At 42.3% G+C, this 15,284-nt stretch overlaps 1 protein-coding gene across 2 annotated transcripts in view; it reads right to left on the reverse strand.

Moving 5' to 3' along the window:
* The window catches only part of LOC147219288 (vasoactive intestinal polypeptide receptor-like), a 35,680-nt gene that overhangs the window by 17,342 nt on the left and 3,054 nt on the right, over nt 1–15,284 (reverse strand). For both annotated transcript variants that reach the window (XM_086172919.1, XM_086172920.1), the window contains exons 2-6: nt 14,789–14,882; nt 13,346–13,456; nt 3,332–3,441; nt 3,038–3,135; nt 1,170–1,296 (exon numbers count right to left, since the gene is read on the reverse strand). In XM_086172919.1, the coding sequence (XP_086029045.1) occupies nt 1,170–1,296; nt 3,038–3,135; nt 3,332–3,441; nt 13,346–13,456; nt 14,789–14,882 (540 nt within the window). The remainder of the gene's footprint in view (nt 1–1,169; nt 1,297–3,037; nt 3,136–3,331; nt 3,442–13,345; nt 13,457–14,788; nt 14,883–15,284) is intronic.

Here is a 15,284-nt window from a genome sequence, read left to right on the forward strand (position 1 = left end):
ATAATCCCCCAAAAGTTGCTCGTTTGTCCCCAATGAACGACACCCTCCATTAGCATAACGACCCCGTTAGGCTTCTTCGGTCCTTAACGTCCTCAAGCGAAAAAATTGAAGTTTGGTTGCCACGACGACAAGATTTCCACAGGAATTTCGACGAGAACTTGTTTCTGCCGATCAACGACCGCAAGTATTGCTGTTGCTCTCTGCTTGTCGCCACATTTGCACGTTTTTACCGTTTATATATTGTCAACATATTGTTTAGGTGCAACTTCTTAAACAAGTCCTGCGTGTTTTTATACGCTGCTCAAAAAAATAAAGGGAACGTTAAACTATCGCATCCTGGATCTGAATGACTGAAGTATTCTTATTGTTATTTTCCATAGTTGAATGTGCTGACAACAAAATCACACAAAAATGATCAACGGAAATCAAATGGATTTGGAGTCAGGCTCGCAAATTAAAGTGCAAAAAAGTCCTTAAATCAAGTCAAAATGAATCAGTGTTTCTTCCTGATTGGACATTTTGATTTCACTGAAGTGTGACTGACTTGGAGTTACACTGTGACGAAATTCAAGTCCGGTTGCCATGACAATCAGACCTCAACATCAATTCAACATGACCCGGATGGCTGAGAATCTCCGCAGACATATTTATATACTTTTATTTTTATATTTTTATTGCGTTCCCCCTTGGGGATCAATAAAATAATTCAATTTCTCAATGGAGACATCCAACCACACACCCTGTCATGAATACGTCATATAAAGACGTACAACCATGCGCCGTCTCATTCAATTGTTAAATATACTTGTATATTTTGTTTTTATATCTCTTGATTTTTATAATTTTATTGAGTTCCTCCATCATTCTGATTCTGACTGTCAGTCCAGACATGCTACCGATCGAAAAGACGTTTCTCAAAATCCCACCGTGACACGAAATGAGTGCAAATTAGCAGTAAAATGCACTGTTGCGTTAAAGAGTAAAGATTAAACTATGAGGTATGAAGTAAAAAATGCATGCAGACACAAAGCGATTGTTTTTAATTTTCATTTGCTCATAAAATAGTGACATACAACCATTCACTCTCTCATTCACGCTTTTAGATTTTCATCGATTTGCACGTCGTTTTACTTTTCGATAAATATGTATAAATTACGGCCTGGACTTACAGATGCCTGGCAATTGTCCGGTTGATCTTCATACACAACCACATCCTTGATGAAAACGGTCACGGCTTTCAGTATGAGAGACACAAATAGATGCATGTGGATGTAGTTCCTTGTGCAGTGCAGCTTCCTGTAAGAGAGCACAAAATAAACTGTTAGATGATTTACACAGAGGGTTTCAGCCGAGGGCATGTAAAGAAAAAAGAAAAAAAAGCCATAAATGAACTCTCCGCTCGGCTGCTTCTGAAAAGAAAATCGAATTAAGTGGAGGGTAAAGATACAAATCACAATAAATCCCGGGAAAATATTTGACTCAGAAACTTAGGGACTAAATTTAGAGATTAAATTTCTAGTTCAGAGCTGACTCGAAAATAGAGTTCCGTGCAAATGCCGGGGGGAAAAAAAAACAACCTTTCGACGACCGATATCATTCGATGACCGATATTTGCATTGTTATTTCACGTTTTAATCAAAGTGCTGCAAAGTGCTTGCCAAGAAATTCAGCAGATGCAATTTATTCCACCAATAAATGTTTTTATATGCACGTTTGGTCTGAAGTTTTGAAGCTGGGTATTGAAATACGGCGTCTCCTCTCCACCATCCCTGCCAGACAAAATCTGCTGTTCCAACATTGAGCTCGGCTGAATTTCAACAATTTTTAAAACCTTTCGATTCAGCCGCTTCAGAGCCGGAAAGCGCGATTATATGCTGCGATGAATGCCCGGCCACCTTCGAAGAAAGGACGGGGAATTATCAGGATGTGCACGGAGGATGTCACGCTTGTTGCTACTGACTATAAACTGCGAGAAGTAACTGCAAGGAAGCAAAAAAAAACAAAAAAAAACACGCATTTATGTTTGTTTTAAACCCATTTCCTCTTCTGAGCCGTTGCATTACTGACTCAGGAAAAACACAGCTCCTGCTGCGACTGATCTGCAACCTGAAAAAAAACAGAGGCTGGTTATAAAATATATATGATAAATATAAATACATATAAAATAAATTCTGTTTGCAGAGGAATCAACGCTCTGACCCGGAGGACGTCTTTGCAGAAGTGGGCACTACCTTCAGCTGCAAGTCATTTCTGCACCGTCCTCTCTAATTTTTAATAAAAAAATGTTTAACCCAGAATATGAGGATAATCTACCATCCGTGTTTTTTCTGGAAAAAAAAAAAAAAGCCTGCTCGATTCGCTCGATTCGCTCACGATCGTGGCTGGTGGACACAGCGGCGTCCGCCAGCTGCAGGGACACAGATCGCGCCGCCGGATGTAAACAGCTCTGTTTAATAATATGGATGCATTTAAAGAAAAAAAAAAAAAGCACAGGAAAACACAAACAGTTTAAAATACAAAGGCGGCGGGTCGGCATGTTTACTTTATTAAACGTCCCACCCACGTGCGTGCACACACACACACACACACACACACACTCGTCCTCTGCAACCCTTGGTTTTAGGTCATCAGGGAACACGCTGTGAACAACACCGGGCCCGAGTGCTCGGACTCTACAACCCCTTGGCGGTTGACATTTGTTTGAAAACTGTTGCGACATGAGACGATATTGAATTTACGGAGGAACGGCCTCGCGGAGTCTAGCAAATGTTGACACGAGAAAAACAATGTAAAAAAAAAAAAAAAAAAAAAAAAAAAAAACACCCATTAAAAAATATTTGGAGAGTTGAAGATATTATCTCTATTTGACTGAGTTAGATGTTTTGTTTTTTTTTTGATTTTATTTTTCGCTTGCTAGTGAGGAAATAAGTGACCTATAAAGAATATTGTATAATGTGTATCTTTTTGTAATAAATGTCCAAAAAAAAAAAAAAAATCAAAAAGAGGCAGGTTCGGTAGAGACGATGGATCCACTTACCTGAAGAAAAACAGTATGGTGATGGCGACTGTCAGGGAGATGATTGACACGCTGTGACCGATGGTGTATCCCACCTGGATCGCCTTGTAGAACTCGTTCTGCGGGAGGAAAACATCTCCGGTTACCGTCGCCGGGCCGAGCAAAATCAGTGAACCGCACGAGAATAATATCGGACACACTTTTTCATCTATAATCAGATACTTTTATGTGATTTCCAACGAAATAAAGGGCCTCTGACTGTTCGGTTTTACTCGTCGGGTGCAGAAAATATCCGACTCCGGCTGCCATACCGACCGTACTGTCCTCCGTGGTGCTGATGTTGGGGTTGTAGTCGCAGTCGGTGATGTAGGAGATGACGCCGATGGAGGGCCAGCCGTCCTCCGTGCACGTCTTTGACAGGTTACCTGACGGGAAGGAGAGGCGGACGTTGGCGTCGCGATTGCGATTCCGCGCGATGAGAAGCCGTCCATTTCGGATGTTCTCTGCGTTTTTACCCACGGCGTTTACGTCATAGCGAGATGTGCGTGTCTTGCTGGATTTCTCACAAACGCTAAAAGGAAATGGAGGGAATCACGAGAGAGATCACTCGTCCCAACCGGCTATGAGATGCCGGGACGGTTCCCATGTGTTTGCCTCCATCTGCGTCTTAATTACTCGCCAGCCGTGCACACACACACACACGGGCCAGGGAAGGGATATTTTTACTCAGCTCCAGCCCATGGGGGCAGATGTTAAAGGTCCAAGTGCACTGGACTGTAAGGAGACAGAACTCCCATCTTGTCAGCCGAGCGCAGACTGCAAAAGAAAACCCATCGCCAAACCCTCAGCAGGTCCAATAAGAAAAAGGATATTCATCGTATTTAATATTAAGACATGAAAGCATCTGTGTGCCATAAAAAGCTTTACTTTTTTAATTCCTTATGACTTCAAAAAATGCATTTTTTTCCCCTTTTACTGGAACTTTGCTGCATATTTGGTGCAGAGCATCCAGTCAACAAGTTCAAGGGCCGAAGTCACTGACGCTGCAACCCACGCCTGATTTTAAAAAATAAAATAAGATAAAAATGAGCCTGTGCTTATTAAGCACAATTCAAGACAGAATTGCAGAAAAATCACCTGGTAAGTAAAATAAAATAAAAGCCAAAAAAAAAAACACACTGTGCTCATTAAACACAATTAAAGCCAGAACTGCAGAAACTCACCTGGTAAGTAAAATAAAATAAATTAAAAAAAAAAAAAACCCTGTGCTCATTAAACACAATTCAAGACAGAACTGCAGAAAAATCACCCGGTATGTAAAATAAAATAAAAGCAAAAAAAAAAAAACCTTTGAAATACTTCCTGAAACACATCGATATTCTAATAGCTTACAAGGGCGTCTGCATGCTGAAATGCCCTTGAGCAAGGCCTGATTGGTGTGTGTGTGTGTGTGTTTGTGTGTGAATGAAATCCAGTGTATAATTCTACCTTATATTAAATGGATTTGTGTTTTTTTTTTATGTTTTTTTTTTTTTTTTTTTTTTTGCAGCGCTGCCAAGGGAGACTAAATCTCAGCTGTGAAGTTTAAAAAAAAACAAATTAAAAAACAACGCTGGACACGAAACAGGAGACCTGCTTGGACTTTAAGTAGCCAAAAATTACAAACACCGTGACACCGAAACCTCGGGGGAGCAAATTACAGACGGCGAGAGCGGTAGCAGTTCGAACTGCAGCTCGCCAGAGTCCAGCAGGTGAGGAGGAGAAGGAGGATGAACAAACGGGAAAGGAATGCGCTGCGTGAATTGATTTATAAATAAAAAAACGGATGTCCCGTCATCTGCGAAGCCCTCCCTCCGCGGACGAGACAAATTAAAGGGGAAAAACAAAACAAAAATATCATCATTTTCTATTTAACCTTTATCTAATCGAGTAAGACGTTTCCAAAACATACTTATTCGGCGAACGAAAGGCGAGGCCTCCGGAGGGAAAAGGCCAGAAAGCTACAAAAAAGGAAATGTAAGACGTTTAATAGCGGTGGAACGCATCCAAATATTCCCGACGCAATTACGATCATCTGCGCGGGCGTCGCATGTGATGCCGATAGATAACGTCTGGCAGACGACGACGTCTGAACACGCGGGATAAAATGAAAAAAAAAAAAAAACACACGCGCGCTGCCATGAACGGGACGAGCAAACAAGACAAGTTCATCTCCGACATGCAGGGACAGGACGACGCCGCCCACAGCAGAGGTCAATGTTCACGTCCAAAGCTTAAAAACGTAAATTCAAATGTTTCAAGTGTGTGTGCAGGAAGGATTGACCAATCAGCAAGTAGGTTATTGAAACAAGGCGAAATACATCTGCTAAAAGGGCTTGATTTTGTCACTGAGAATTTTATGATCTGCGTCTGACAGCCTTAAGGAAGGAATGTGTGTGAGTGTGTGTGTGTGTGTGTGTTGGGCAGGGGTTTGGAGGTCGATCACAGAAACAGCCTGACGGTTGAAAAACAATGAGGGCTTCCAACATGTGTCAACAAAATGACACTCAACATTTCTCAAAGCTCTCACAGGCTATATTTGGGGGAGGGGTTGCAAGGCGTTTAAATACGAGCGCCACGTTTAGGAAAAAGGCTCCGTCCGGGCGCCGCGTCCTGCATACCGTTTGCGTTTGTCAAAAATAGTCGAGAAACCCTCGTCCAATTTTTTTTCCCCTGCTTTTGCACAAAAAAAAAAAAGGTTGACGAAGGCGCCGAAGACTCAAGAAAAGCTGCAGGAGCAGAAATCGAAAAGAAAAAACTGTTTTCTAGTGAATCTGTTGACAACATTGTCAGGATGCCGATAAGGCAATAGCAGTTGGTCGGTTTGTGTCTCGTGCCTTCGGCCTCCATTTACACAACAACCTCCCATTTCGCTTTCAAATTTGATTTTTTAAAACGATCCCTGGAGAAACCGGAGTCGCGGGAAACACCAGGGCTCTGCGGTGAACATACCTGGCCGGTAGGAGGAGGTTAATTTTACGATTAACTTAAACTCATGGGTACGTTGTTGAGCGTCGGGGACTTTGGAGGGAAAAGGTGAGTCTCATTTTCCTGCGAGGGCCAAATAACTTTTCCCTTTTCTGTTTGTAACAAAAAGTGTGACGATCGCAGAGATGTCTAATTGTAAAAATGTATTGTTTCCTCGAAAGACGCACATAACCAAAAATTAACCCTTTCTGGGATCTTGAAAGGAAAAAAAAAAACTGAAAATAAATAATAACATTATTAATGAAATAAATAACACTATTTATGAAATAAATTCTAACCCTTTTCAAGTTTACACAGAAAAACAGACCAAGGAACATTAACTTCCTTGTAGACACAACTGTTTGCAGCTCTCTCGTATCAAATTTACTCTGAAAACCAGAAAGCAAGCAGGCTATGAAACCCAACTGATACCAACACCTACCAACACAACACATTTCACTACCAGTATGGCTGTAGAACGGATTTTATCCAAGTAGATTGTATAATTATTTGCATTTTGATTATAAACTCATATGCATCTCTGGTATTGATACCACCAAGGAGCTCCACTGAACGCCGCAGGAGGTCTTTCCTACCTGAGGCTATCAGACTTTTTAATTCCTCTTCCTTCAGTTGAAGGGAATATTCAAATCTTTGTACTTTTTAAGACCTTAAAACACTTGATAGCCTTAACTTTGACACTTTATATTTTATTGTATTTCTTATTCTCCCTCCTTCCTACTATTATCTATTATTGTTATGTTTTACTTCAAACTCTGGCAAAACAATTTCCTTCGGGATAAATAAAGTTGTTCTTATCTTATCTTATCTTATTATTCAGGGGCCGGGCAAAATGTGGAGGCGGGCCGTATCCGGCCCCCGGGCCGTAGTTTGGGGCCCACTGGCCTGAGGCCTCCGTTTACACAACGTCGTCCCGTTTTGATTTCAATTTCCAATTTTAAAAACGACCGCGGCGAATACCGAAGTTGTGGGAAACACCAGCATCCCTGCAGTACATGTGTCTGGCCAGTAGGGGCATCGCGATTTTGTGATGAACTAAAACTCGTGGGTACTTTAGTGAGCGTAAACATCAATAATGACGACCATTGGAGCAACGATAAGGCCGATTATTGTTTGGAGTGGCCCCTAAACTCCCAAGTGACTAATTTCAAGGAGAATGCAGACTGGGAGTCACGCCAGTGGAAATACTCTTGAGTACTCTGGAGTACTCTGGAGTACTCTGGAGTCAGCTATTGTTCCCTGCATGGCGACTGCCTGCAACCTTAGTTCTAAAAGTGTTGCATTTTCAAATCTTTCCACGTTTTCGTATTCTTCCACTTCCAGGCGCTGCAAACGCCGTCTTCATGTAGACGTGTGGCCAAGACACAACTGGGGTTTTGCATTTTTTCTCGAAAAAAACTCCAAAGCTTTGGGTTTGAAGTCCCAAATGGTTCCATCAGTGTTCTTCACTAACATTCCACTATAGCTTTACGCCAACAAATAAATCGACAAGAAATGACAAAGGCGTTGGAAGAGTTGTGAGGTTTTTCTTTCTTTTTTTTTTTTTCCTTTTTTTCCAGCAGGAAACCAGGCTGACAATTTTAACGGTATGTATGTTTTCGTGGAGTCGGAGCCAAGTTGCCAGTCGTGAGACTGCCGTGACTTCGGTTTATGTCTGAGCCCTGAAGAGCTATGGCTCAGCGCTAAGGGAGCCGCGTCTGATGTTTCTTTTCAAAAGCTCGCTGACAGTCGGCTCAAGATGTCAAGTGTGTCACAATATTTATAATTCTATTATGTGACCCCCAACACCACCTGCTCAGGTCTATAAGACAGCATTTCTGGTTTCTAAAATCACTTACAGGCGCTCTGTCCATCTAAAGTAGATATGCACAATTTGTTTTGATTTTATCTATTATATCAAGCATTATATCAAGCATTATTTAAATTAAAGTTGTTGTTTTTTTTTTAACCTCATCTTTCTTCCAGTGGAGTCCATAACTCATGTCGAAAGGATCATTTCAGAAAATGTGCATCACTTAACTAATCACGATATCGTCAGCGTGCGGGGAGGAGGTTCGTGTTAGCATGCCGGCTAGGACGCGCAGCACGACATCGGCGCTAAAACATAGAAAACATTCTGCAGATGGACATATTTTGTCCATGTTGAAACACAAAAATGTACAAGGTGCTTTTTCGTGCTCAGAAGCATACAAGTGCAGGGAAAGGGCACTTGAAGAGAAGGTAACGAAGAAGTCGTACTCTCTGCATGGAAACATTGAAGTGCCGTATCTAATCCTGTCGCCAGGAGACAGAAGCGCCGCTTGACGTCCTTTTGTTGTGTAATGTGTATTTGTCGCGTTTCCTCATCCCCTCCAAAAAAAATAAAATAAAGAAATCTGCGTGTGTCGGGTGTCACATTAATCCCCCGCTGAATGCAGCTGTAGAAATCCGAATGTAGGACATTCCTCGCATTTCCCAACCGTATCGCTCCACGGTCGCTATCAAATCAAACCCGGGGTTGGGAAATGACCAACAATCCAGAGTCTTAAAAATGTGTTTGGCATGAGAAAACGGTCAGTTCGCAAATACCTGAGCGGCGTATTGCGGCGAAGACGGAGGCTTAGCTTCCTCAAACAGCATGACAAGACACAAAAGCGACGATAAGCCCCTGCTGTTTCAGGCCGTGCCACCGCTGGATTTGGGCTGTTTGAGGGACTGCCAGAAGAATGCTTTCATCATCCCCCCCCCCAAAACATGACCGCAAGGATTTTTTCGGCGTCGTGCTCGACAACACGGGGAACTCGAGCGGCTTAATCACCCCGTCATCGTTTTGATTTTTTTTTGGTTATCCCAATCTTTGCGTTTCTGCCAGCGCCAAAGAACGACAGCTTTATTCTACCTAATTATAGGATTCTATTGAGTGTTTATAATAGCGCGGATGTGACGAATTCGAAGGCGGCGTTCGGCGTTTGGAAGGAGGAAAGGGCGAGTCACCGTGTTATTAAAAGAGATGAATGACTGCTTGTTTGTGTTCGACCCACAAGATAAAGAGTTCACGAGGATGGCAAACTCTATCTGGACTCAATTTACGACGCGGCCCTTGAATCTCCTTGGCGCCGAGTTTTCGTAACGCGCTTTGGGGACGAAATGAACGACTCGGGAAATGCCGACTGGAAAGTAACAACGGCGTGAACATGCACGGGGTTCTGCAGCGCTGATTTGTTGATGCGCTGTATAATTTATCACTGGAACCCAGGTTACTTATAATCCCCTCCACTTTCTTTTCGGGACCCCTCTGGTTTATCCCGGTTGCCGCTTGATCCCGCGCACCTTTGAGTTATAACCACTCCGAGCCTACAAAACATGCAATCCTTCATCTGTTGCCTCAGTCTTTCCACATTTTCTCCCCTCTCAGATCACACCATCTCCCATCTGGGTCAGATCACTGCTCCCCAGGAAACCTGTCTTTGCTGCAAAAAGCATTTCTCACGCTGATGAATAAGCCACTCGTCATATGCAGGTGGACGGTTGATTATGAGGAAGTGAACTCCCTTGTCCTTCAAGTGTAAATGTAGCAGAGTTTTTATCGCTTCTCAAAGATCCACGGTTTTGATTTGAGCTCTCGAGGTCAATAAATGTCAGCGGCGATCTGACAGCGTCATTCGCAGAACAACTAACAAGCTAATTTCGATTCGGCTGGGATTCGGGCACCGCCTCTGGCCGAACGCGTCGGTATTTCCGGAAGCAAAGATTTTCTTTCCCGGGGCTGATGCACGCTTTCGGTGCAAGACACAGCAAAGCGTCGAATTTCCAGGATAAGAAACATTCAAAAATATAAGCCGTGACATCAGTTGACTATGAAGCACGCAGAGCCTCAGCTAGCAAACTATATATACTGCTCAAAAAAAATAAAGGGAACACTTAAACAACACAATGTAACTCCAAGTCTATCGCACTTCTGTGAAATAATAATAAGAATATTTCATTCGTTCAGATCCGGGATGCTTTATTTTAGTGTTCCCTTTATTTTTTGGAACAGTGTAAATTAGCATTGTTAGCTAACAATGCATTCAAAGTCACTATCTATTGTTTTGGTTTAGCTACTAAGCTAACCAGGCTCCATAGCTGTGCGCCTCAATGTACCGGCGATGCTAAACAGCGTCGCTAATCGAGCTATCCAGAGACGTCAAGCTTCCTAGCATAACTTTCTAGCCTAAGTGGGTTGTCTCACATCTCTGCTTGTCCATCAAGTTAACAACCCTGGAATCTTGATTAGGCAAAGGTTTAAAAAAAGCAACCTAAAAACATCCCAAAATCGTATGTTTACCGAAAGTCACCCCCCTGTTCCAGAACTCTAGCATTTGCACTCGGTGTCCCCAAATTTTCTTCCACATAGTAAAAAATCCACCGTCTTTTAGAAACAGAGCGCTTCCGTACGTCGCACGAGCGAGATAACTCAAGCAAAACCGTCATCTCGCTCAAAGCTACTTCACTTTCCGTACGCAATCACTTCTCGCGGATCCCTGCCGCCGCCGCTGCGATCTGTCAGAATGTCGAGAGCAAATCAACAACCGTGTCACCTCTCGCGGCGTCATTGCACCGGGGAAATCCGGCGCGATAATTAACGACAAATTGTAATATACGCAAAAATCAGACGGGGATTCGTGCGACTCCGGCTTATGAAATCTGCATAGTCCCCGCTTGCATGTAATTAGCTCAACTCCCCTGTGCAAGGCAGCTCGCAGAAGAAAAGCGGGTAAATAAACAGGAGGCCTCTTTGATTAGCGGTAGTTCGGGAGGAGGTGTTTATCTTTTTATGATCCCGTGTCGTTGTTGTCGTGCTTTCAGTTTTTCCTGTTTACTCCGATGTAACGGGGAAGGCGGAAGCGTCGCGCTCCCCGGAGGGGCTGGTGGGGCAACGCGAAGGCTCAAAATCCTCAAAACACATCTTCGTGTTCCACATGAAACAGAAAAATATAATTTATCTCTCATTGTGAGTGTCGGAGATAAAGGCCATACCAGCCGCTCCCTTTGAGACTGAAATGAGGGGCAAGAAAAAAAAAAAAAAAAGATATTTCCAGAAATCACGGCTCATCAGCCTTTTAATGTCAGCGGTTTTGATGAGGAACTATTTCCTTTCCGAAACGCTCATAATTAAGTCTTTGGATTATCTCGAGTATGTGACAGTCATTAGCGCCGCCACTACGAGCGCCGCGAGAGACACTCGGTCTGAGAACACGCTTGAAGAGGCGGCAGATACCGACATGGCTCAAAGCTCAGGCCAAGAATGCCTAAATAGATTACATATATAACATAGATTAATGGTGATTAAACATAGATTAATTTTTGTCATATTAATTCATTAATTAATTGTTTAATTAATTAGTTGAATGAAATGTTACAGTTTAAAAACTTTATTTTATTTACTTATTTTGATCTTGACCGTTTTTAATTTTTATTTTTATTATTCACTATTTTATCATTTTATTTTACATCTGTACATATACATATATACAAACATATATGTGTATATAAATATATACATACATTTTTTTAACACAACTTTGACTTTATTCTTATTATTTCAATCTTTGCCGTTTTTAAGATAAGATAAGATAAGATAAGATAAGATAAGATAAGATAAGATAAGATAAGATAAGATAAGATAAGATAAATCAAACTATTGATCTCCATTGGGGAAATTCTTGTGTCACAGCAGTGAAAATTATATTGTAGATAAATAAAAATAGAGAGACAATTAGAAGGAAATTTGATTATTGACAACAACAACACCAAGGATAAGAATGGACAACAGAATGGGAAAAAAAATAGACAACCAAAACGACAACAACAGGGATAGAGAACAAAAGTAAAAAAAAATAAGCAGGATGTGAATGGGCTGAGACCAACACGGATAAAATAGACACCAGAGATAGAAATTTTATTTTTCATTTTTATCATTTGCTATTTTATTCTTTATTTTTATAAAGAATAAATTCTATTTTGATTCTTTCCCCACTTTACGCTGTGTCAGGAGCTGCTTTCAACAAAAAGCTAATTTCCCCTGGGGGATCCAAGTATTCAGATTCTGATGGATAATTTTTTTCTTTCATATGGTGTGAAATGTTCCTCGGTGTTCTTCTCAAAGTCACTTCACTCCCAGATGCTTCGGTTCAAATCAGTGAGCATCCAATTACCAGAAGGCCACTTAAACTCCTGAGCAGCTCGGCTGGGAATGAATATGAGGGCTAACCGTAACTAACCCACGTGCGCAACCCACAACCTGCCATCAGCGCCTGTTTCTGCTTTAAAACAAAAAAAATAAAATGTGCGTTTTAAACGGAAGCTGCAAAAAAAAAAAATCAAAAACGCCCGAGCGACAGGATCTGTTTGTCCTTCTGCTTTGCATCATTCATGGAGCGGACTCATCACAATATGGAGCGGGGCGGCTTTAACCTTTATCTCTGTTTGAAAGAAAATAGAATAAAAACACGATGACGCCGGAGACGGATTGAAAAGAAGCGGAGCAAAAGCCTGAGTGCAAAAGGGTAATTTAGAAAAAAAAAAAAAAAAATTCTAGAAAAAGTTAGCGCACGGCTTTGTTATTTCTACAAAGTTAACTTCGCCTTCTCATAAAAACACACGTTTCTGTCAAATCTTTAAAATGATCTGCATGTTGTAACTGGTTTCTATGTGAAAGAGATCTGATTGTTAGCAGGCGTATCCGCATTTAATGCAGATTGACTGCATATGCGGTGATATACTTGTATATTATTGTCTGTATCATACTCATATACTGCATACTGTATTTTTCACACCGTAAGGCGAACTTCAAATCCTTGCATTTCCTCAAACGTCGACCGTGCAGCTTATGCATGAATTCTTGTGCTTACTGACTTCGAACCAATTTTATAGAGTACACTGCGCTCAAAATGTTTCAGTTTGTAAGTGACAAAGCCGCTCCGCTTGATGGATTGTCAGACCGTTCCCGTCTGACACAAGGACGTCGTATTAAAGTCGGGCCTTGGTTGAATACCGGTTGCAACGTCAGACAACGTTCGATAACAAATTATGTAGTGTCCTCTTTCGCTTGCAATGATAAACCAATCAGAGAACGCGACGTAGCACGCCTGCCTCCCTAAAACCCTCACCTCCAAAAAATGGCACCTGTTAAGTGACAAAGCGGAATACAAACTCGAGGCTCTCAGTCCGACATGACGGGAAGAGAGCAGACGATAAAGAATTCAACATTTATGAATCAGCGGTACGGATGTGGGGCGAAGCAAGCGGGCGATGAATAAAGTTTTTAAACCCGGCGCTTACGTTTGGATTCTTCCCCGGCGGAGAAGAGGAACTTGGGGCAGGGGATGGTGACCACCTCTCCCACCTCGGCGTTGGGCCAGCAGGCGATCTTGTCCCACATCCCGCTGCAGCCTGCGAAAAAAAAACAAAAGCCCGTTTGCATGCATGTTTCAAAAAGCGCCGTCGGGAATCGATTCCGGTATCGAGGACGCGTCGGGTGAAGGCAGAGCGGCGTGGGTTACCATGGCAGCCGGCCGACGGGAGCCCGGGTCAGCTGACGTTAAACAGCCGGTGACCCCCGGTGGCACTGAGACTAACAAAAACAGTTCCCCGTCCCTGTTTCGCTTGTTATTTGAATGCGGCGGATCACTTTTCCACGACAACCCTGATTCGCACGATACGCTTCACATCTGCGCCGGGGAAGAGTAATGGATTACTATAATCACATTACACTTGTCCTATATTCAATCTTCATATTAGAGACAACTACATTACTTACTACATTACATCCAACCTGCTCATAAGCTCTTCGTTATTTAATTTGTCATTGATTATCTATACTGGTTATCCTGCACGTGGAAATCTCAGCATTAGGCAAACCATTCACTCTCTCATTTGCACATTTGGACAATTTAGCATAATTTTGTCCCCCTTTAGGAATCAAACCATGGACCTCGTTGCTGTCATGCTTACCCCCGCTAAAATATGTATTTATTAATTTATTAGTGTAATTATTCATCAGCTTAAGATAGCTGTCAACACTAAATACAGTTACTATTTATATGATATTTTTTTATACATTAATTGCGACATTATCCCCATTATCCCTGCAATTAACTTCTTAAAATTTTTATTTTGATTAAAATCTAAATTAAAAAAAAAAGTCTAAATGTGCATTTCATTACATCATAGACATTCAGTGTATTTGAACATTTAAAGAAAAATTAAAATTCTATACTTTTCTTCTGTTTCTGCCAACAAGTTCAAAGTTTTGACACATTTAAAAAAAAAAAGGTTTTCGGGGAGCAGAAAGAGGCGGGAGAAAATACATTTCAACGGCGATGAAGATCTGAACGTCAGAGACACAACTTTCTCCAACTTCAAATTGGGTGTGTACGTGTGCGTACGTTGCCACGGTAGCCGGCTGGAAAAAAAAAGTGTATTTAATTTAAATTTAGTAAAAATGATATGACAGCATTGAAATAATTTAGAGAGTTTATTTTGGAAAAAAAAAAAAAGGAAAAACAGACTGAAGGGTCTGGCGGCGCCAGGTGGGAGGGAGCATTCAGCCATGCAAGGGAGAATTCAACGCTGGGAGGGGAGTTGTTGTTTTTGGCGCTTGTGTCACCTCTGTCAAAACTCTCGTGCCGATTGAGCAAATTATGAAAAGCCACGGAGACCCCGAAGGCCCCCGAAGGCCCCCGAAGGCCCCCGAAGGCCCCCGAAGGCCTCGCTCTCACGTACCCGTGGTTCGGTTCTCCACCCGCGCCATGCACGCCTCCCGCTCCTTGTCTATCTCCTTCTTCACCTCGCACATCTGGTGCTGCAAGGAGGTCACCTGCGGAGGAGGCGGTTAAAGTCAGGTTCGTCGCCCACGTGTCAGAATGTCAGAATCCAGCTTCGCGATTTGAACGCCTTCTCCATCATTTTTGCGTAGCCAAATACGACGAATGGAGCGGTACCATCGGAGGTTATAGGGGGCAGCGTTGCGTTGTCTGCTCAAGCGCAACCGGCAAACGGAACAGAGATGTAGAAGGTTTGGGTCTGATCTGGGAGAAGAAATCGCCTACGAGTTCCACTTTCTCATCGGCTCCTCTGTGTTTGTGATAGAACCTGTGAGTGAACTCTGCACCGCCCTCTAGTGGACGCGTTGCTCAACAGCAACGTTGGCATCGATTACATTACGTTACATTACATTACATTGCATTTGGCAGACGCTTTTATCCAAAGCGACTTACAA

Source organism: Fistularia commersonii, chromosome 25, assembly GCF_037954325.1.
Source record: "Fistularia commersonii isolate RoL2024-O1a breed Wild chromosome 25, RoL_Fcom_v1.0, whole genome shotgun sequence".
In the NCBI taxonomy this organism is placed as follows: Eukaryota; Metazoa; Chordata; class Actinopteri; order Syngnathiformes; family Fistulariidae; genus Fistularia; species Fistularia commersonii.